Here is a 25,070-nt window from a genome sequence, read left to right as displayed (position 1 = left end):
ACTAATATTTAAATGTGTTGTCATGCACAAGTGGAGATTTAAAAGCCGATTGTTGTAGGTAGACTGGTCAAGAACGTTGTGAATGAAACTGTTAGCGTCTTGACTTTGGGTCTCATGTAACGTCAAGGAATTGACAAGAGTACAATATTGAGCTGTTTCATAGTTTTAGGCTGCTGCTTAATTGAGAAGGAACATCCTAGACACTTGATATAGTCTTGTATGAATATTGTTCCCATTGATGTGTTGCTTGGTCTTTGGGAGGGATCTTAAGAATATCTGTAATGAAGTAGAAAAGTAATATTGAATTAAAAATTTAGAGCACGCGTTGTGATAAAATGTATTAAATTAACACCTCTTAACTGTAAAATGACTTACTTTTCCAATTAATACTAGATGGACCTGTCTGTTCCGGCAGCGCCTGTCTTATCAACATTTCTACTCCTAGTGTTGTACTGGTGCGGTAATGGTGGGGCGGGGCATGGAGGGAGAGTGGGGGTAGGCTGGTTTATGGGCGTGTGTGCTATTGCTGGAGGGGAGTTTCTAGAAGCGATATGGGCGGGTTTAACTTTTGGCATGGTGGATGAATCATTTGAGCGTGGAGATTTAAATAATTGAGGGATTTTGTTTTGATCTGAATTCACGATATTAATTAATCTAGGTGTTAATTCGTACAAAGGATTTTTAATTTCATTGACGTCGTTGAGATTTTTATTTTTATTGTAGGTTTGGTCTAAAAAGATGTGTAGATTTTCCAGTTCATTCATTAATTTCCCTTTACCTATGCTTCTAATGATGGTAAGATCTTTCTCTATGGATGTAAAGTGATGGCCCGTTTCTCTCATATGTTGGCTCATCGCTGAGTACTTATTGTGTTTTTGAGCGTTATAATGTTCCAGATATCTCGTGTTAAAGCTCCGGCCAGTTTGTCCGATATGAGAAAAATCACATTGTGTACATGTTAGTTTATATATGCCGGACCTTGAATAATGGTTGCTATTGTGATTGACCTTGTTGTGGTTAAAAAAAAATGTTTCGATTGGTGTTAACTGTCCTGAAGGCCATATTAATATTGTGCTTCTTTAAAGTATTTGCGATCTGATGGACGGTTGGGTTGTTATATGTAAATGTGGCGAAACTAGTTTTTTTAGGTTTTTCTGGGACGAGATTAGTGGACAATTTAATTTTGATTTTATTAATCAAACGGTTGACCATATCTGTTTTAAACCCGTTGAGTTGAGCAAGATTCCTTATGTACTTCAGTTCAGTTTGTAAGTTGTTGGGAGAAAGAGGAATTTTAAAAGCTCTATAAATTAAATTATAGAAAGATGCTTGTTTTTGGGACTTGGGGTGTAGGGATGAATTCATAATAGTTAAGGGAGAGTGTGTAGGTTTCCTGTATATTCGAAAATCGAAGGTATTATGTCCGCGTGTAATAGTTAAGTCCAAAAAGTTTAATGAGTTCCTAACCTCATCCTCTTTAGTAAACTTAACACTGGGATCAATTTTGTTTAGGGACGCCAAGATCTCGTCACTATTAGTGACATTTTTGTCGAAAATTACGAAAGTATCGTCTACAAATCTGAGCCATAAACATACGCCTTTTATTTGTGTTATAATTTTTGTGTGTTCTATTGTGTCCATATAAATGTCTGCTAAGATGCCAGAAAGAGGGTCGCCCATCGCTAAGCCTTTTTGTTGGTAAAACCTTCCAGAGAAAAAGTTGTTGCTTAAGACAAAATTTAATATCTCCATGAATTCTTCATTTTCCATCTTACTAAGGCCGCTGTGTTTATTGATATTATCATTGATGATTCTTACGGTTTCTTTGGTAGGGATGTTCGGGTACATATTTACGACGTCATAGGAGCACATTGAGTGATTGGGTCGCAGCTTAAACTTGTTTAGAATTTTGCAAAAAGTGACTGAATTTTTTAAAGGGTGTTTATTATTGAATGCGTAATGTTTTTTTAGGAAGCCGTGAATGAATTTTGATACTTTATAGGTGGGGCTGTTTCTACAGTTTATGATAGGGCGTATTGGAATGTCCTTCTTATGAATCTTTGGTAAGGCTCTGGCTGTCGGAATACTAGGGTTCATGTTAAAAAGTTTTTGTTGTTCATGTTCATTGAAAAGAAAGTTAGAACTTCTTATTAGAGTTTTTAGATTTCGCTGAATTCTCGTGGTTGGATCTTTGTTGACTATTGTGTATATTTTGTCCTTAAAAAAGTCTTCTGTTTTTTGAATGTATGTGTTTTGATGTAGGAGAACTGTGGATCCTCCTTTGTCCGCTTTTGTGACAATAATGTAGTTGTCGTCTATTTTCTTTTTTACGTTCTGGATCTTTTTTTTTTTTTTTGTGGTTGGAATTTGAATTTGCGTTTATTTCTTCCGCTAATTTTGGTAGTTTCTTTTTTACCTCAAATCTGGTATCATTTTGTGTTTCTAAAGAGAGTTTAGAAATGTTAGCCTCGATCTCAGCTACTGTATTGATAATATCCATTTCTTTTTTCTTGCTAGGCCAGTTATGTTTTAAGCCTTCATTCAAGATCCCCAGTTTTAATATCACCCTTTCTCAAGACTTATGATAAAAAAGAAGATCCATTTCATTTTATTTTGAACATTTTAAGTTAACCAGAATAGAACTGCCAAGTTAAAACACATTTAATTTAAATTTATATTTTCAATGTTGACCCCAACCTACAATCAACAATCAGTTCAAATCTCCACTTATTATTGACGACACATCTTGTCAACAGACACGGTACGTCAAGAACATGATATGATATAGGGGTCACATAAACCCCGATATGTAATCCTCTTTACCAAAAAGAAGATCCATTTTAGTTTTGGACATTCTTCATATTAGATAGATGAGGACCAAAAAACTTAACTGTATTAACTTATGTTACCCATCTTAAGGGTTCATTAATGTTTATATACACTGACTGACAGAGCAAATGCAACACCAAGAAGGAGTGGTTCGAAAGGGATGAAAGTTGGGGGAAAAACAGAGACGGCACAGACGAATAATTGATGTTTATTTCAAACCGATATGCAGGTTACACAATGCGCACGGCATCGACTCAGTAGGATGTAGGACCACCGCGAGTGGCGATGCACGCAGAAACACGTCGAGGTACACAGTCAATAAGAGTGCGGATGGTGTCCTGAGGGATGGTTCTCCATTCTCTGTCAACCATTTGCCACAGTTGGTCGTCCGTACGAGGCTGGGGCAGAGTTTGCAAACGGCGTCCAATGAGATCCCATACGTGTTCGATTGGTGAGAGATCCGGAGAGTTTTTTTTTTTTGCTAGGGGCTTTACGTCGCACCGACACAGATAGGTCTTATGGCGACGATGGGATAGGAAAGGCCTAGGAGTTGGAAGGAAGCGGCCGTGGCCTTAATTAAGGTACAGCCCCAGCATTTGCCTGGTGTGAAAATGGGAAACCACGGAAAACCATCTTCAGGGCTGCCGATAGTGGGATTCGAACGATCCGGAGAGTACGCTGGCCACGGAAGCATCTGTACACCTTGTAGAGCCTGTTGGGAGATGCGAGCAGTGTGTGGGCGGGCATTATCCTGCTGAAACAGAGCATTGGGAAGCCCCTGAAGGTACGGGAGTGCCACCGGCCGCAGCACATGCTGCACGTAGCGGTGGGCATTTAACGTGCCTTGAATACGCACTAGAGGTGACGTGGAATCATACGCAATAGCGCCCCAAACCATGATGCCGCGTTGTCTAGCGGTAGGGCGCTCCACAGTTACGGCCGGATTTGACCTTTCTCCACGCCGACGCCACACTCGTCTGCGGTGACTATCACTGACAGAACAGAAGCGTGACTCATCGGAGAACACGACGTTCCGCCATTCCCTCATCCAAGTCGCTCTAGCCCGGCACCATGCCAGGCGTGCACGTCTATGCTGTGGAGTCAATGGTAGTCTTCTGAGCGGACGCCGGGAGTGCAGGCCTCCTTCAACCAATCGACAGGAAATTGTTCTGGTCGATATTGGAACAGCCAGGGTGTCTTGCACATGCTGAAGAATGGCGGTTGACGTGGCGTGCGGGGCTGCCACCGCTTGGCGGCGGATGCGCCGATCCTCGCGTGCTGACGTCACTCGGGCTGCGCCTGGACCCCTCGCACGTGCCACATGTCCCTGCGCCAACCATCTTCGCCACAGGCGCTGCACCGTGGACACATCCCTATGGGTATCGGCTGCGATTTGACGAAGCGACCAACCTGCCCTTCTCAGCCCGATCACCATACCCCTCGTAAAGTCGTCTGTCTGCTGGAAATGCCTCCGTTGATGGCGGCCTGGCATTCTTAGCTATACACGTGTCCTGTGGCACACGACAACACGTTCTACAATGGCTGTCGGCTGAGAAATCACGGTACGAAGTGGGCCATTCGCCAACGCCGTGTCCCATTTATCGTTCGCTACGTGCACAGCACAGCGGCGCATTTCACATCATGAGCATACCTCAGTGACGTCAGTCTACCCTGCAATTGGCATAAAGTTCTGACCACTCCTTCTTGGTGTTGCATTTGCTCTGTCAGTCAGTGTATATTGTATATAGTGTATATATTGGTATGTTTATATTGGTTAAAAAGGTCCCAAACCTTGACCTAAAGGTTGTATATAGGCTGAAGATGCCCAAAATAATGGGTGAAACATGTACCTGACCTAAATAAGTCTACATAAAATCATGTAGATAATAACCACATTAAACGTGGAAAGTATTGAACAGGTGGTTTTTTATTAAATTATCCTTGATATCTATGCCTAACGTCATCTTCAATACGGAACAATAATGACAGTTATTACTTGTAATAAGTATTTGTTACCGTCGACTACTCATGAAATATCAAAATCTGTGAAACATCTGTTGTTTGTGTTTCAGTACATCTCTATTTTAATGTTTGAAATATTTGATCTCCATCATCAAAAGTAAGGATGATAAAATTTTCAGATGAACAAGGGTTCCTGATTTTAGCTCACATGAACATTTCATCTTGCTCGACTTAGTTGAGAAATGCTTTAAAAAACCATCCATAACTTCTCTTTATTCCCATAGTATAAGAAGGAGTTTAATGAACTGTGGTGGTAATGGAGCAATGAAACCTGAAACCTTATGTGTATTATGAAGCATGCCATTGTTCTGTCAATATCACAGACATCAGTAATCACTGCTTGAAAAATGTTGCAGTTGCATAGAATAGCAGAGCTATTAGAAGGTGATTTCTAGTGATATCAGATGGTTTCTCCCGGTTGAAAACTGCATTTATTCACCAATTATATCTAAAATACAACCCATTGTTTTATTCTTTTTCATAATATAAGTTTTTCCTGAAGCAGAACATATTTAGTTCTTCAGACAGATCCCTCCTTTCTTGTACAACTCTTCCTTCATTCTGTTCAAACAGATAGAGATATTGAAAATATAATATTACTGTAAAGCTCCATTTTGGATTCTTTACCACAGTTTTCTTTGAATATCACTCCTTCATGAGTGGTAAAAATGTTAAACTCTAAACTGAGCTTGGTGCAACAAAAATGCAACTTTTACCTATTAAATTATAAAATTTACTGCAGTATTCTGTTTACTGAGGTAGATGCACTAGAACATAAGTGCACACGAGGCTTCATTCAATGACAACTACTTTCCCCGTTGCCTACCTCGTTCCACACCATCAGCCATGACTTGTAAACACCCCACTACACTCAACACAGACCAATGTTCGCAAACGCTTTGAATCATTAGGAAAGATGGCTCCAATATGGCAGAGATCAAGTTCACATTTAAACTAATGGTACAGTGTTATTTCTATAACTTGATGGATTGACAAATGGGAGCAGTCTAAATGTTTTCATAATCATTTTACACTCCAAAAGTATTCCGTATGGTATGAGGTGAAAAATCTAAGTGTGCAAGACGGACAGAATCAGATGTGAATATTGTGGCATGAATCCATGTTGTTGTAGAAGTAATTTGCATAATATGATGATGATGATGATGATGATGATGATTCTGGTTTTACATCTTACTACCTACTTTTAATGTTTTTGAAGGTGCCAAAGAGCCAAAATTGTGTCCCACAGGAGTTCTTTTACATGTTGGTGAATATTACCAACACAAGGCTGAAGTATTTGAGTATCTTCAAACACCACTTGGACCGAGCTGGGATTAAACTCACCAACTTGAGCTCGGAAGGCCAGCAACTGTCTGAGCCACTCAACAATTTGTACAGGACTAGGCATATTTAAATGTGCTTGCCACCAAGGTACTCTTCACAATGACATTGACAATTACATTATTCACAATGACACTAAGGACAACCTTCTAAAATAAATAAATGAAAAATGATCGTTTTCAGGTTTGCTACTTCATTCAAGAGCTTCTCCCCCGAAATGTTAGATGTTTCAATATCCTTTAAATTTCATGTAAATCTTCAGGTAATGGTGTCTTATTTTTAATGTTAAGTCAATGTACAGGTCAATCTACTATAAATCACAGTGTTAAAGTATTGGAAATATTTAAGTTACCTGTGAATTAGGATGTCTTTGGGGAACATTAAAAGATAAAGGTTACTAGACAAATCTGCACACTTTAGATGAACTAAAAGATAACATCTGCCAAGAGATCAGTTTAATTCCTCAGAGAAAATTAAGACTCATAATGGATAATTATATCAGCAGATGCCAGAAATGTGTGAAGTATGAAGAGATGATTTCAGCATCTTCGTGGTGACATGGGTGAGTACATTATTTTCTACCATCAATCTAGTATAGCTACTATTGACTCATGTGTAGCAGGGATGGCCATAAGCAAAGGCTTTATTGGCCAATGTAGTTCCTTTAGCTACCTAGTGATCATATAATTGACTGACTCTATATGTGGATATACAGTAAAATTCCAGAAATGAATGAGAGCTCTTGCGATACAATACAAGTTGGCAAGTTGATTATGAAACTGTGGAACACATTATACTGTCTGAAAGGAGATAATATCATGTTAATCCAATTCCAATAGGGTACCAATGGCTAATAGTAAAACAGTAAATTATTCAGTTCTAAAAATTTACAATCCCTTTGATGCAATTCTGAATATTTTAAATTATTATTAATCCTTTTTCTTTAATTGTTTGATGCCGCACAGACACACAGAAGGTCTTCGGCAACGCAAGGATGGGAATGGGCTAGGATTGGGGGGATGGTGGTCATGGCCTTAACTAATGTACAGCCCCAGCATTTGCCTGGAGTGAAAATGTGAAAAATGGAAAGCCACCTTCATGGCTGCCGACGGGGGGTTTTGAACCTGCCATCTCCCGAATGTAAACTCATAACTACGCAACCGTAACTACATGGCCAACTCGCTCAATGGGAGATATCCTGTTGGCAGTGCCTGCTTACAGTAGGGTATAACAATGAAATTAAATTTAAAATTTAAATTGCATATCAGCAACAACAAAAGTTAAAAATAAATGTGAAAGAAAGGAAGGTATTAAAATTAGGACTATTAGGCAGTACCATATGGCTGATAAAACAGGCATGAGGGAGTTTAAAAAAAGTAACTATGATCGCTGGAAAATGGTACATAAAAATGTAAACAGACTCTGGGATTGGTTTAAAGTAATTGTTGAGGAATGTGAAAATAGGTGTGTACCTTTAACACATTGGAGATGCCGCTCGTAGAAACTACGGGCGCGCTAATTCATTGCTGCTGACGGAGCTAGGAGAATCTACGGGCACGATTTCACTGTAGCTAAAAAATTGCAGCTGCCGTTTCAGCGAGCTGTGACTTCACTAGGATACTGTTGAATGCTTCTATAAACATAAAATATACTATTTATAAGCATAACTCGAGAGCTCTTCCTTCAAGGCATTGATAGCACAGCCACGTTCCTACATAACCTAAGGCTGCGTCATCATTGACTCTCAGCTGTGAAATGGGCAGGAAGTACGTACGGTACATGTGGACAGGAAGAGTGTGTGTTTGAGTGGCAGGCTTGTTTGTGTAATTCTTGTGAATATATAGCATGTCTAATTCAAGTGTACGAAATTTTGACAAAGAATCCATAATGGATGATCTTATGGAAGACAACTTCTGAAAATGAGGATGAGGACAACAATTACACACTAAGTAAACATGATGATTCTGGCACTTCAGGCTAGTAAATGTAGAAAATGTCCGACTCGTTGGCTGAATGGTCAGTGTACTGGCCTCCGGTTCAGAGGGTCCCGGGTTCGATTCCCGGCCGGGTCGGGGATTTTAACCTTTATTGGCTAATTCTAATGGCCCGGGGGCTGGGTGTTTGTGCTGTGTCCAACATCCCTGCAACTCACACACCACACATAACACTATCCTCCACCACAATAACACGCAGTTACCTACACATGGCAGATGCCGCCCACCCTCATCGGAGGGTCTGCCTTACAAGGGCTGCACTCGGCTAGAAATAGCCATACGAAATTAAAAATGTAGAAAATGTGCTAATTTCAAATTGGTGTGAAGTGTAACATAGTTTTATATCGCTTCCTTGAAGTGGGCTATGTAATACTGTTTTATACCGCTTCCTAAAAATGTGGGCGTTTCCCGTGTACCTGCAGCAACTCTGTGCAACCCCGTTGTCAAACAAAGAACAGTGGGAATGTAAATTCCTGGTTTTAAACAAGAATACCGGTGCCAATTGACCATTTAGGTTAGAATCTGTATTAGTGCGTTTTAGTAGATGTGCCCACAAAGTCATATTTTGAAATATTAACTGAACTGGCATCCATAGCTGCCTCAGATTTTTTTTTCGTTTGTAAAACTTATTATATTCATAAATTTATATTGAAAAACTGCTGCACTTTTATGATAATTAAAACTCATTTTTGTGTACAAGAAAGTGTGATCTTTCTATAAATTCCAAAAGTTGTTATAATCATGGATTACCCTAGCATTGAAAAATTTTCAAAAACCATTAAAAATCCTGTGATTTTTGGAGGGTAGCACATTCAAATATGGCCATCTCAAATGTGTTAAAGGTGGGAAGGAATGGTAAAGATCCACTATATTATAACAGAGAAGTAAAGAGACTAAGAAGGAGGTGAAGGTTGGAAGGAAATAGAGTTAGAAATGGCTGCGGAAGTAAGGAGAATTTGAAGGAACTTACTAGGAAACTGAATCTAGCAAAGAAGTCAGCTAAGGATAACATGATGGCAAGCATAATTGGTGGTCATACAAATTTCAGTAAAAAATGGAAGGGTATGTATATGTACTTTAAGGCAGAAACAGATTCAAAGAAGGACATTCCAGGAATCATTAATGAACAAGGGGAGTGTACATGTGAGGATCTTCAAAAGGCAGAAGTATTCAGTCAGCAGTATGTAAAGATTGTTGGTTACAAGGATAATGTCCAGATAGGGGAGATGAGTAATACTGAAGAAGCATTAAAATTTACCTATGATAGCAATGACATTTACAGAAAGATACAAAAGTTGAAAAATAGAAAAGCAGCTGGAATTGATAAGATTTCTGGGGATTTTAAAGGCAATGGGTTGGGATATAGTACCATATCTGAAATACTTATTTGATTATTATTCAGTTGAAGGAGCTATACCAAATGAAGAGAGAAATGCTATAGTATTCCCTGTGTACAAAAGGAAGGGTGATAAACATAAAGCAGATAATTACAGGCCAGTCAGCTTGACATGTGTTGCATCTAAGCTTTGGGAAAGCATTCTTTCCAACTATATTAGATATGTTTGCAAAATTACGAACTGGTTCGATAAAAGGCAGTTTGAATTAAGAAAAGTTATTTCATTCAAGGTCAACTTGTAGGATTCCATCAAAATATAGCAGATATTTTAGATTTAGGAGGTCAAAATGGACTTTATGATCACTGAAATATCCAAGGGAGATTACAGAGAATAATGAAGGGTTCTGGACTACACAAAAGAGCAATTGAACGGATGGCTAATTTTCTAGAAAACAGTACACAGAGAATTAGAGTAAGTGAAGTATTATCTGATCCTGTAATGATTTAGGGGTTTCTGCAAGGCAGTATTATTTGTCCTTTATGTTTTCTTATATATATATGTATGTTATGAATTAATTTCTTTTATTTTTACATTTTGTTTTACGTCGCACCGACACAGATAGGTCTTATGGCAATGATGGGATAGGAAAGGCCTATAAGTGGGAAGGAAGCGGCCATGGCCTTAATTAAGGTACAGCCCCAACATTCGCCTGGTATAAAAATGGGAAACCACGGAAAACTATCTTCACGGCTGCCGAGAGTGGGGTTTGAACCCACTATCTCCTGATATGAATAAAGAACTGGAATCGTGGATAAGGCATTCTACGAATTATGTTATACTATATAGAATTACAAATAAGTTACAGGATGACAGGACACGTCTTAAGGCACACAAGACTTTTTCAGTTTAATTTTAAGGAAGTGTAGGCAGTAAGTATAGTATGGATAGACTAATGTATGAATATAATGAGCAGATTAGAGCAGATGTAGGAAGTAGTATTTATGGAGGAATGCTCTCTCTTTTCTGCTATTTGTTTTACGTCGCAACAACACAGATAGGTCTTACGGCGGCGATATGGAGGAATGAAAAGATTAGAAAAGGGTAGGGTGGCATGGAGCGCTGCATCAAACCACCCTGAAAAGGGGTTCTCTAATACATAAGCATTCTTAAAAGTCAGCCAACTGCACTGGATTCAAACTTGCAACCCAAAACATAAGATACGAACGGCTAACCACGTACGTCACACAGTTGATCATGGGAGGGGTTGAGATCTCTCTTTATCGTCAATACTACTCGACTGTTCAAATACAGATGCCAGCACATTTCCTTTATATAATGGAATAAGTATTCTTCACAGACATTTTATGATTCAGGAGGATACAGAGCAACTGCAAAAAGACACAAAGTTGTGAGATGGACAGCAAGGGAGATGTTCAATAAAATTCCAACTTCTTTGAAAACATTTAAGTTTTTGCAATTTGTTTTACATCACACGAACACAGATAGGTCTTATTATGATGATGGGATGGAAAGGCCTAGGAGTGGGAAGGAAGCAGCCATGGCCTTAATTAAGGTACAACCCCAGCATTTGCCTGGTATGAAAATGGGAAACCACAGAATACCACCTTCAGGGCTGCCGACAGAGGGGTTCAAACCCATACTACAGCTGCATGCTCCTAACCACATGGCCAATTTGCCCAGTCAAAAATATAAGTAAAGACTACAGTAGATAAACTGATAGTGAATTCACATCCTGGGTGACAGTCCTAAATGCAGATCAGTTGTGACTGACTGATATTCAAATCTAAGTATCCTCTCAGTTATTTCAACATAAACAAAAAGTTGCAAAATGTTTAGCATGTATCTTCCATTATTAATCATTTCTTCAAAAAATAACTGGGGGTACCTTTCTTTTTTTCTTTTTTTGCTAGTGGCTTTATGTCGCACTGACACAGATATGTCGTATGGCGACGATGGGATAGGAAAGAGCTAGGAGTTAGCAGGTAGCGGCCGTGGCCTTAATTAAGGTACAGCCCCAGCATTTGCCTGGTGTGAAAATGGGAAACCACGGAAAAACATCTTCAGGGCTGCCGACAGTGGGATTCGAACTCACTATCTCCTGGATGCAAGCTCACAGCCACGCGCCCCTGACCGCAAGGCCAACTCGCCCGGTGGGTCTCTTTCTACCTCCCTAACTAACGTTTTCATTTAACATAATAAAATATGGAGAAAAATAAACTAACTAACTGATTGAACTAAAGTAAATTAACTCTCAGTAAGCACCACGGTACATTTTATGATCATGAAGGTGTTCCTGATGGAATAGATTAGGTTTCTTGTTACTCCAAATTTAGCAGTTTTGTGAATGAACAAATCAAAGTAAGATGAACCAAGCATCACCTGCAAATATAATGTGGTACGGATCAGTCATTCACGTGAATCGAAATACACTCAAACTCTAATCCTGCATACAGGATCACTCAGTTTATGTACATGCACCACAGTAATTTTATAGGGCTTTAGCTAAAGAACTTCTTAGCCCTTTGTACAGAGCTAAAGGAAATTCCTCTTTGCTGAGAAAAAGGTGAGCAAGAGATTTTTAGAGTAATTTTCGATGCAATGTGCAACATGAAGATTTTCTTCCATTAGCTCTGTAGCATCAACTTCTTCACTTCGTATCATGAACCTTTCCAACTGAACAAAATTTATTAACTAATATATGAATGGCATTATTACTTGGATTTTTTCTTCAAATAATTTCCTAAATATGGACATATGAATCATAAATGAACACTCATGGAATAGAATAATTAGATCTATTCTTAGCAAACTCGATTCCAGGACTAGACACACGTTGCTAAACACTGACTGAGTGAACTGAGACTCAGTGCTAATTTAACAGTTTGGTTAACTCCTTCCATTCCATAGCAGGTGCTTGAGCGCAGGGTTATTGGGCAAAGCAGTTCCTGCGGTTGCTTGTATAACCTGATACAAATCAGGTGACATTTTCATAAAATATGGAACAAAATAAATATGTATTACCTCTGATTCTAATAATACTTTACTAGTATCACTCACCTCTTCTCAAGTTCTTTCTTTTCCTCCAAGAGACATTTTGTTTCTTCCTCAATACCTTGAAGATGAACTCGTAAATCCTCGCTCTCTTGAGATAACTGACTTTTTACATCTTCTGACTTATGGAGATTCTTAAGGATTTTTTGTTTTTCTTCTTCCAGATCTACCAACTCTTTCTATAAAAAATAATTTTATTTCTAACAACTGCATCTATTAAGAAAGTAACAAACTACAAAACTATCCTAATCACTGAACAGAAATGCACTGAGGCTACCAATATGGTAAATCTCATCAATTGCATGGGTGGAGTAGAGAGTGTTCGTGATGATTGACGATGATGATATCAGAATTTCACCATAAAAAGGGGTTCTCTAACACACCAGCCTTCTTAAAAGTCAGCCAACTGACTTCAAACTTGCAACCCTAAACATAAGATACGAGTGGCTAGCAATGTACGTCACAAAGTTGTCCATGGAAGAGGTCGAGATCTCTCTTTATTGTCAATACTGCTCAACTGTTCAAACAAAGTTGCCAGCACATTTCCTTTATACAACAAAATGAGCATTTTTAATAGACATTTCATGATTCAAGAGGATACTGAATTAGTGCGAGAAATATATTGAAAAATGGGCAACAAAATGAGAAAACTGTTCTAGATTTTGGTTTTTGAACAGTGATTAACAAAATAGGAAAGGAATCTTGAAGGACACAAACAGAGGGTCAGCTGTGGCACTGTAAAACTCTTGTCTCATGGTTTCAAACAGAACCTTTTTTTTTTTTTTTTAATTAAGGACAATAATTATATCTGCAAATTACATTAACCCATCGAACAGTATGAACGTACATTTATGTCATCTGTTGACCTGGCCCAGTGTAGTACGGATGTGCATGTATGTTTTTAACTTTGTACCAGAGCAGTACTGACGTAAAGCGACGTTCGGTTTTGAAATTAACTCCAAGTGTGCTGGCATCTATCGGCCACATGGTGGAAATTTGTTCTCTATTTATTTTTGCTTTGAACAAGTGCTAATCTCCTTTTACTAAGCTTCTACTGCCATCTGTCATGCACCTGAAGTACATTTTAGGGCAATCTGTACAGGAAAATTGCATGCGGCAAAAAGGAATTTGGATATAGTTGTTCTAAAGTTTTCTTAGCTGATTCCTTTTAGATAATGAGTGGCCTTGGAACAGAGTTGGTATATTTTTATTCTGAGGTGTTTCCTAGCAACGGTAGTCGTTTTTACTTTCTTCACAAGTAGCCCATGAAATGGCATCTACTAGTCGTGGAAGGAGTCTTGACATAAAGAAGATATCAAATATATTGACAAATGCAGAGTCTGAGGACGAGCTTGGAAGTTGTTATTATTCATGGAAATGATGTACAAAATAAAATAATATAGTTTTATCCACTTTTTAAATTCCATGAGAAAAACTCACTATGGGCAGGTCAGTAGCAACTGATAAAATCACTGCTCAAATGGTTAAGTATGTTCCCAATATCATCATCATCATCACCATCATTAAGAAATAACTATCAAATAATAGATTATTCCTGTTTTGATACAAACTCTTACCATCTATGTTAAACTTGACAAGGACTGGAGGAAATCAGTAACATAAGTGATGGATGGTTTCAAGCATGATAATAGCATAAACCAGGCATGTCCAATGCAGCACCCATACCATGCAGCCGCTTGCTTGGTATAGAGAGGTAAATAAGTTACAGGACTGTGGGTGACTGCAAAAAGACCTTGAGACCTTGATAATGTTGTGAGATGGATAGCAGACAATTTTATTTATTTAATGTATGGTGCATACAAGACAATAAGAAATAAATTTTCAAAATACACAATTTACAGTATTGGGACCATATTTTCATACTTGCAGTGTTTTCCCTAGAAGCTTTATACTGGGCCCACCACCCTGCTGTTTTTACAGACCACCCGGGGTAGCATAACTTAGATATATGCTAGTTATATAATATTACTACATATTTAAGTCATTTGGTTTTCCAAATTAAAATAATACTCTAAAACTATTTCAATGATAAATCATAATTATTGACAGCATACTTGCACCAATTACATCAGACTTTAAATGTTTACCTTGACTATCACGTAGTGTGCATGAACGGTGCCTGGATTAGCATGGAATCACGTGCAAACACCCTATTCCGCACGTCACAAACCTGTACGCACTCCACAACAACTGAGTGGTAAACCCCAGTGTTACATGATTATGAATGAGCAGTAGAGCACTAGAAGTTCAAAATACTCTCTTATATCTTGTTCATTATAATAACACTAACATAGTTCAATTTTGCATTTATGTTTACCTGTCTGATATTATTGTTAATGCCCTGAGGGGAATAAATTTAAATTTTATCATATTAAATTAAGCTTTAAGCTGATGAAAATTTCTAAAAAGAACACTGTATTTGGAATGAAAAGTTTGTAATCATTGTGATTGTTTCATGTATAGCCAAGTGGATTTCTTCCAAGGAACTGGAATACGAGTGTAGAAGGCATTCTGCACGATATGCTCAACAGTGTGCATTTGAAAACCACAGTCACATTGAGAAGACTATGTCCAACCCCACTGATGTAGGGCTGTGCCAGTTTGAGCAGTGCCACGCCAGGTTCTGTTCAGTTTTGACCAGACTGTCCAAGACAGAGCGAAACCAGCTAGTCTTCTGGTAGGGTCTAGAATGAGGCCACGAGGTGATATGTTTAACCATTTGTCTCTCCAGGCATTTTGGAGGTTGAACTGAGTGGATATAAGATCCATAGCTGTTTTACCTGCTGGATTTCAGAATTTCAACCTGGTCGGACCTGGTTGACATTGTGATGAACAAGAAGAGCATCATTCTTCTTAATCCTGCACCACAGGCAGGCAAGTGCTTGATGTCTCCTGATGTTAGAGGAAGCAATATTACAAAGTATATTTTATTTGTACAAGTTGCATTACGTAGCACCGACACAGATAGGTCTTACGGCGACGATGGGATAGAAAAGGGCTACAAGTGGGAGGCAAGCGGCCGTAGTCAACTACAGATAGCCTCTAGGAGAGTGTGCAATGTACAGTACCAGGCATGATCCGCATTGTTTGGTGGAGTTTAATATAAACCAGTTGGCAATGGGAGCTGTTCAACCACATGCCTGCACAGTGTTCAGCTGGAAAATATATGATGGCCAGAGCATTGTTCCTGTGTGTGTTGGCATTAGCACCCCATGATGTTTCAGATACCTACTGAGTAGGTTGTTAGTTTTGCAGCTGTTTATTCAAATATGATATCTGTAAGTCATTGTCACACCTAAGTACTTGGGACAGCTGTTGTTCTTCAGATATTGATTTCTGAACTTCACTCTAGGATGGTAGTTTGCCTGTAGGTTGCTAAGGTGAAATGTAGCTACCTCAGATTTGGAGGGACTAGGCTGGAGCTGCCACCTACTGAAGTAGTTATCCATCTTGTGAAGATTTTCATTCAGTGTAACCTCTGCTGCATTAAAGGTGGTGTTCTGGCCTGTAAGACTTATATCATCTGCATGAATGACAATGGTATGATGATAAATGGGATGAAAAACAAAAAAAAAGAAGGCAATGGCATATGCCTTTTAGTGCCGGGAGTGTCCGAGGACAAGTTCGGCTCGCTAGATGCAGGTCTTTTGATTTGACGCCCGTAGGCGACCTGTGCGTCATGATGAGGATGAAATGATGATGAAGACAACACGTACACCCAGTCCCCATGCCAGCGAAATCAACCAATTAAGGTTAAAATTCCCGACCCTGCCGGATATCGAACCCGAGACCCCTGTGACCAAAGGCCAGCACGCTAACCATTTAGCCATGGAGGAAAAGTAGGGTTTTAAGTTACACAAAGCGTAAACTTCCTCTCAATTTTAATGAGTGTGTTGATGGGGTGAAAGTAACTCATGAGGATCACTGTAAGTAAATAGGTGCTAATATAAGACATGATCTTCATTGATGTAATTACATTAATGATGTTGTAAATAAAGGTTACAGATCTCTTCATATGGGTATGGGATTATTTAGGGTTTGTAGTAATGATGTTAAGAAGGAGGTATATGAGTCTCTGGTAAGACCCCATTTAGAGGTATGAGACACAAACCAGGATTTCTTGACATGAAAACTGGAAAAGATTCAAAGGAAAGTAGCACCATTCGTTCTGGGTGATTTCCAACAAAAGAGTAGTGTATTCTACTCTACTCTGTTAGCCGTGCTAACACCATCTAAAACGAAAGATCAACGAATATGACTACATAATATTACGGTATATAAATTGTTTATTTAATACCAACAACAATAAAGCCTAATTCTCTTATGCTTAAATATCACTAAGTGATGAAAGCTTTGTATCTGTCGAATGATGAAGATACGCCAACAGTGCGCTCTGATTGGCTTTTTGCTGAGGCAAACATGAGGAGCTTGAATTCAGTCGGGGTGCGCTTATGCATTCGAAGCACTCGGAAACACTGCACAGAGCTGACCATGCTGGGAACTATGCCCGTGTGTTTGCCCCAGTCGAGAGGCTAACTTAACAATAACCGCTTGCATGTTCAGTGCTGATTGTTAGGAGCGTGTCTTCTGCCTGCAATGGCTTTGTTGTTGTTAAAGAGAGATTCAATTATCAGGGAGGACGAATGCGGCTGCGTTACTGAGGATCTCTTAACACATCCATTCTCTAGCCAAACTATTGCTGCTAAGATACAAATCATAGACAATGGGAGACCCACTTCCAGCATATCACCTGTAGTAACAGAAAGAAGAGGTAAAGTACATTGTTTTAATGATTCCTGGTACACAAATGATACATGGCTGTGTGGCTGAAAGAAGTAATGTTCCTTGTATGTATTGCTGGCCTTGCCTTTTGTTTAGAACAGATACAAATGTTTTGACAACAAAGGGAGTTTGTGATATTAATAGTTATTATGTACTAAAGAAACAACATGAACGGTCTGTAGACCATGTTAATTCCAAAATACAGCTTTACTGAAGTTCAGTAGCACTAGAATGGAGGAATCCCTAAACTTTGCCTTCAATATTAATTGGGACAAACATATTGAAAAAATAAAACAAACGGGTATATAGTTAGTTGTCAAATAGATGCTGTTTGTTTCCTGGTTGAGCAAGAACTGCCTTTTAGGGACAAAGCAAAAATCTTCAACATTTTACAAACTAAAGTTGTGCTCTCAAGGTCGATGAATTAAAAAGATTTCTGAATGAAAAACGTGATAAATTTTATTTGATTTGGAAGTGCACAGATGAACATTCATAAGTTTTATCAAATGAAAATGAAGTTAAAGTTAAAATGCCGCAAATTGGTGATGTGGAAATTGACAAACAGAAATTATACTGAGACTATATTGTGAAGTACTTGATATACTGGTTTAACATATAACCTACTTATCTTACAATTTCAAAGACTGTTTTGAATAAATATTATATAACCTACTGTTTTTCCTGAACTGAAAAAAGCTGGAATTTCTTTGTCTTATGCAATTTGACTTGTTTGAAACATACATTGACTCTTTCCCTGCTCAGTCATTCAAGTCTCAGGCTACTTCAGCGTCCTGGCACTCAAAACCGAGTTGTTGGCCATATACGCATCAACAGAATTTAAGGAGTCCTGCACTCTAGAACTTCACAAATATTTAACATGTTCTGAATTAAATGTGGCATTACCTGAAGTAACCAAACTCTGTTTTTTAATTTTGACTATTCCTGCTACTAGCACTCCTGTCAAACGATTTTTCTTGGCAATGAAACGGATAAAAGTTATTTAAGAAGTACGCAAACACAAGAAAAATTATCAAAATTGTCATTAATTTCAATTGAGAATAACCCTCTGAGAAGCTGTACGAACAATCCGAGTTTCCAGGATTCTGTTATAGATATTTTGCTGCCAAAAATTGCCGTATAGTGCAGTGTTAAAAGAAGTAATATATGCAGATGTACAGAGAGGATCGATTTGTATAAATTTAAAAATGCACACTTCTATTTAAGCATTAATATCCATACATTGTTTTTATCCATGTTTCTACAAACTAGTGTGCTAACACTTTGATAAGGGTAATGCGCCACCACTGCTTTTGGCAGCTGGACTTCGGAGTAAAGAGACAAGCTGCTTCACTGAGTGGGATGTTTAGAGTTGTCAGTGGAGAAATTGCATGCAATGAATTAATAGACAAATACTCTTGGCTGGAGCTTTTAAAGGTAAGAAAGATCATAATATGAAGATACAGTACAAGCCAGAATTCAAGAGGATAAATTGGGGCAAATATTCACTTGTAAGGAAAACCAATTCTTCTGTGCTCCGATCTGTGCGACAACGCAGTAACTTTGAGCGTAAACTTGATAGTACATCATCAGCAGTTATTGTGTGAAATAACGGTCTCATATGGAGATGTGTGTGCCGATACATTTTTTTAAAAGCCTGAAAAAGTTATGCATTTTCAACTATGACTCCCTTGAACCATAAACGAAAGTGAAAACAGAATATCAGATTCTTAAAAAGTTCACAAGTTATTTGAGGTGGACATCTTAGATGAATAACCCTGTATAATTTGTTAATAACTGTAGATACCTCGCAATTGTTGTTCACAGGGTGGCTTCTTGTGATGCAGACCAGGCTGGAGGTATTCTTTGTAATGATTCCCCTTCACTGATATTATGAGGTTTATTTTGCTATTTTGTTTTACGTCGCACCAACACAGATATGTCTTATGGCGACGATGGGAGAGGAAAGGCCTAGGAAGTGGAAGGAAGCGGCCGTGGCCTTAATTAAGGTACAGCCCCGGCATTTGCCTGGTGTAAAAATGGGAAACCACGGAAAACCATCTTCAGGGCTGCCGACAGTGGGGCTCGAACCCACTATCTCCCGATTACTGGATACTGGCCGCATTTAAGCAACTGCAGCTATCGAGCTCGGTATTATGTGTTTTTAAGTGCCGGATCATCTTAGAAGTATTTCTACTGATGTATTTTACTTCTTTTGAACAAACACAGCAGACTGTGCTATGTAACATCTCCTCAAACCAGCCCCACGTCCACTGCTTATGCTGCATTTCAGACACTGTCTTAAAGTTGTCGCGTACAATTACGCACAATTACACAGTCATATACCGGTACTGAAGTACCTAACTATGACACAAATACTCTATAACATTGTAAGGAATTTGTTGCCATTAATGCTTCCACGGCCCGTACTTATAGACATGATACTGTATAGGCTTTTGGGCTTATGCCGTGTCAAGAAAATAAGGTGAAATTCTTAACGTTTCGCAGGAAACTGTGCTCTGCATCCTCAGAAGAAATCTCAAATGACCACGAGAAAGGCTTTACAAATATTTAACATGTTCTGAATTAAATGTGACATTACCTGAAGTAACCAAACTGTTTTTTAGTTTTGACTATTCCTGCTACTAGCGCTCCTGTAATGATACAATGACACTTTGAAATTTGGACGTTATAATAGAAGTGGAAATGGTACGTTCATTCGCCACCAGATGGCCCCCAGGATGTGGCACAACGCTTGCGTTCGAAGTGGACGCTGACCAAATCATCACAATCAGACTAAGCGGTTCATATATGTGTTTGCGTAACAGATGACATACACAGGTGTATGATATAGACACAAGCCTGGAATGAAACATCTGGCGACGAGGAACGTACGAATTTGGAAAACACCGAGACGAAATAACAATAGCGAAGGGACAGGGAAGGGGACTACCTACCTAAATTCTTAATGGCTGGCAACCAGGTATTACTTAATTGATAACCGGTGTCCCTGTTGAAATTGTTAGGATTTCTACGTATTTCCGCAGCTTCCCATATAATCCTGGACCGGTAGTGTCTAGTGTGGGTAAGAGCTCGAGCATCTTGGAACATGACATCACGACTCGAAGACAGAGCGCGCTCAGCTACTGCCAATTTGTCTGGTTGGTTGAGACGAATATTACGTTCATGTTCTTTGATACGGGTACCAATAGACCAGCATGTTTGGCCGACGTATACCTTACCGCACGTACAGGGAATTTCGTATACCCCAGGATGTAAAAGGGGGGACAATTTGTCCTTGGTTTTACTCAGACTGTGAGCAATTTTAGTGGCGGTGCCAAACACGGTTTTTATATTGTGTTTGCGGAGGACCTTGGCAATTTGATCTGTGGTGTTCTGAATGTAAGGCATTATGTAAGGAATTATTTCCTTCGTCACCATAATTTTGATAAACACAAGTACTGGTCGGTGGATCAGCTGAAAGAGATGTGCACCGCAGAGAGAATGTTGGCCGAGGAAGAATGTGGATGCAACGGGCGGCTGAGCTCAGCACGTGAATCAGCTGGAAGTGTCAGGTATGAGGAAGTGAGCCAAGGGAGTGAAATGAAGCAAGAAACTAACTCAGTGGCTGCCAGTAGCGGGCACAACCATGGTGACCTTCAGCTACAGACGAGTGTTGATTCTGTGAGGAAGGACTCAACTCCCAGACACAGGCGCTTGAGCTTGAAAGACTTCTGGCAGAAGAAAGGTAATTTGAATGGGAAAGTTTGTGACAGAGAAAGTGTTAGCACACTAGGTGGGAGCTCTGTTTTTCTTTTTTAATTGGCTTTATGTTGCACTGAGATATGATTTGGTTGAAAACAAAATTTTATGAGGAGAGTGAGAGAGAGAGAGAGAGAGAGAGATTTATGCATGGGTTTCGTCTACAACCCTCCTCAGCCCTCTCCATTTCCGAAAAAGGACTTTTTTTGATGAGATGACATTAAAAATTAATGATTCAAAATATTTTTGAGGACTAGGCACTGTGGTGATGAGGAGCTTCAATGCAAGGGTTGTGAACCAGAAACTATTGTATGACAAAGATGCATAGGAAGTATATATTCAAAATAGACTAAGTCAAAATAAGGGATGTAATAAAATTGGTGAAAAATTGTTAAAGTTGTGTGGAACTGAAGAACTATATATTTTGAATGGGTAGTGATATGGAGATGAAAGAGGGAACCTGACATACATAATGGAGACAGTGCATAGTATTATAGATTTGGTGCTATGTTCAAGGAATGAGTTGCCTACGGTCAGGAGGATGAAGGTCGAGGACTGGGGAGAGTCACATCATTTACCAATTATTAACAGAACAATTATAGAAAGAGGAGTGACTAAACAAACAGCATGAGGAAACTCAAAGAAAAATCAGTTGCTAAATACAGGTAGAAGATGATCTAAAGAAAGAGTTTATGAATAATGGAGAAGAAACATGTCAGATAGTGAAAATTAGAATAGACTCAATGATTGAGAATAACCAAACAGGCGTGGCTGTAAAACTATTAGAAAACACTATTGAGGTGGTGGGGGAGAAGATGCGGGTCAAGGAAGGGAAGAGGATAATAGGCAAAGGATGGTACAGTTATGAATGCAAACATAAAAAGTGTGAAGTAATGAAGCAATAAAGGCGTACAGGAAGCATGGAGAAGAAAATCATAGAGCTGAATTCTACAACGGATGGAAAGAATAAAGAGAACTGTTGTATATAACTTACTTTGAATGGCAGAGCAAAGAGTTGTTGAGCTGAATAGAAATTCTAAACAGAATGAAAGTAGGAGTGTGGAGTACAACTGAGCGATTATGTGGAGAGCAGAAATTTGCCCAGCAAGATGAAATAAGTCAATGCTAACTGGGTGCAGTACTATGAGAAATTATTTGGGGGGGTGAAGACAGGTGGAGGGCGAAAACAGAAGGGAGTGGAATATTGGGAGGACTGGGATGTACTGTGCCTACATTCGACAGAAGAAGTAAGAGAGGTTTTAGAAAAAACTAGGAATGGAAAATCAGGAGCTATTTCGGCCATCACTAACCAATTTTGGAAGCAAGTGGCAAAGAACATGGATATTCTAGAAAGCATTGTTGAATCATTTAATAAAATATTAGATGGGGGTATTTTCCAAAATCTTGACAAGAGGGAGTGGTTTGCCCAATCTATATAGAGAGAAATTAAACTCAAATAGTTATAGAGGCATAACACTGTTAGATACTTTAAGTAAGTGTTGGCAAAGTGGGCATAGGGGGCTTGATCCTGGGGAACCTCCAGTCAGGCTTCAGAGAAAGGATTCAGAACAACTGATAATATATTTGTAGCGAGAGCCATAATGAATGAATATGTAAAACGGAGAGGAGGTAAACTGTATAGCACTGCTATTGACTTGGAAAAAGCATTTGATTCTGTGAGTAGAGGGGCTGTTGTGGCAAAGATGGGAAGATTAGAGGTGTCTCGTAAGATGATAAGAGTGGTTGAAAACATATATTCAGAAGTTAAGTGGTCAATTAAAATTAAGGAGGGTATAGTAACTGGAGAAATATTCCCCAAAGTAGAGCTGAAGCAGGAATGCAAGGTGTCCCCCATACAGTTTTTACTGTTCATAAATGATATTTTTCAATTGAAAGGCTTCAAGTCTGGGGTGTTAAAAATCTGGTTATTCCAGGGCTCATTTTTGTGGATGACATCTGATGATATAGATGTTGATTCCCATAGGGAATGACATCCTTCAACTTGCCTTGAGTCCCGCCAGCATGCAGGGTAGTATAAATGAAGTGATAAGTTAATGTTCAGAGTAGGATTTACAAATGAACGTACAGAAAATCAAGGTAATAGTATGTAAGAAAGGATATAAATTATCAAAGAATGAAAAGTGGTGGATGGGTGGGACAAAATTAGAAGTTGAAAAAAAAAAAAAAAAGCATTGCAAAAGTTGTGTGGCACTGAAGAACTAGAAATAGTGTTAATACACGGTACATTCAATGAATATTAATATAAACATGGATGATTAGAAATTGAACAGGAAAGAATAGCCTAAACTGAATGTTGGAATGTGAAAATGGTCAGAACAAATTTTGAAAAAAGGCAAAACTAAAGGGTATGAGTGCTTTGTGAGATATTAACATTATGGATAAAAGATGCCAAACACTGTTTACAGAGTGTATAAATGTTTTTAATGCATTAGTTAAATGTACAGTTTTGTACGGAGCAGTTGGGGAGTTGAAGTTTCCATACTTAATGAAATCACCAGTAAATTTGCTAAAATTATTGTGGAATTACCCAGTTGCACAGCAAACTGTGGCATAAGAATGTTGTGCAATGATGCAAGTCTACAGGGAGATATTGTTAAAAAGATAAGTATTGGCTGTGACTGAAGTTGGGATCAGGTGGCAAAATATTAAAGATAACCTTCACCAAATGAAATATCAGAACCAAGGGTACTGGCTGGATGGAATGCTGAACATTTTTGAAATGGCAGGAATGGGATACTACTGGGAAAGGGATTGTATCAAACAGCAAAGAATTTCTAAAATAGTAGTTCTAAGAGTTAAGGATATCGAAAAGCAACAAATTGTTTCACAGTTTAAAAATAAGAGGTCACTAGGAGAATTTTGCAATGTAATTGGGAAAATGAGGACAAACATAGATAATATAACAAAAAGGGAAACTAGGGGCTTAAACTGGTAGTTAATGGGGCGATACAAAAATAAAGCATACAGACAAAACAGAGATGAAAATAAATATTCACTATGTTTTAAAGAAATGAGATGGGCACATGTTATAAAAAACTGTTTAGAGACAAGTTAAATAAGAGGGGAAATTTATAGATGAGGAGGATATGAGGAAAATCAATAACGAAACCCAGTTCTATACAATTGTAAAGTTATTGAATAGAGAGTCGATGCACCCAGGAAGAACTTCAAAATTATTCATCATTATAACGGGAATGTGTGAAGTAAATTGATGGGAGAAAAGGAATTGATACATGCTAGTTAGCAACAGAATTGTGCCTAAGACAACCGAGACAATAGAACTTCATTGAAGTCGAGAGTAACTAAGTACGTAGACTACAGTTATAGCTGGTAATTAATTTACCGTTATTTAATTTAATTTCCGGGTTGAACCGTGTTGTACTTGTACGCACATCGCGTACAGTTTGCCGACGTTTCAAATACATTGCAGTATTCTTTGTCAAGGCGACTGAAATACCCCTACTCGATCCGAGGTAATCAGTCTCCCAGGCAGAAATTGATCTTGGCCTTTTATATTAATTCTTGGATGCCTATCATTCATAGTTTAAGACATACAGACCACAACATAAACACACGGGCCACAACCCCATTTCATAACAGCGCGGGCAAGTCCCCACTACCTGGCTGTGACACATATACTTTCCAGAATTCTCACGAGACAACCAGAGCTTACGTCAGCCAGAAAGGCTAGGATATAAAAGGCCAAGATCAAGGCCACTCTAGTAGTGTAATTTCTGCCTGGGAGACTGATTACCTCGGATCGAGTAGGGGTATTTCAGTCGCCTTGACAAAGAATACTGCAATGTATTCGAAACGTCGGCAAACTGTACGTGATGTGCGTACAACATGGTTCAACCCGGAAATTAAATTAAATAATTCTTCACACCGTGGA

The 25,070-nt window shown here is 38.7% G+C and overlaps 1 protein-coding gene across 1 annotated transcript in view; it reads right to left on the bottom strand.

Moving 5' to 3' along the window:
• LOC136864147 (pleckstrin homology domain-containing family D member 1) overlaps positions 1-25,070 on the bottom strand; it is a 315,900-nt gene that overhangs the window by 81,777 nt on the left and 209,053 nt on the right. Inside the window, exon 7 of the mRNA XM_067140786.2 lies at positions 12,602-12,774. Within this exon, the coding sequence (XP_066996887.2) occupies positions 12,602-12,774 (173 nt within the window). The remainder of the gene's footprint in view (positions 1-12,601; positions 12,775-25,070) is intronic.

Source organism: Anabrus simplex, chromosome 2, assembly GCF_040414725.1.
Source record: "Anabrus simplex isolate iqAnaSimp1 chromosome 2, ASM4041472v1, whole genome shotgun sequence".
Lineage (NCBI taxonomy): Eukaryota > Metazoa > Arthropoda > Insecta > Orthoptera > Tettigoniidae > Anabrus > Anabrus simplex.
Note: the sequence above shows the minus strand (reverse complement) of the source record. Positions and strands in the feature narration are given on the sequence as shown.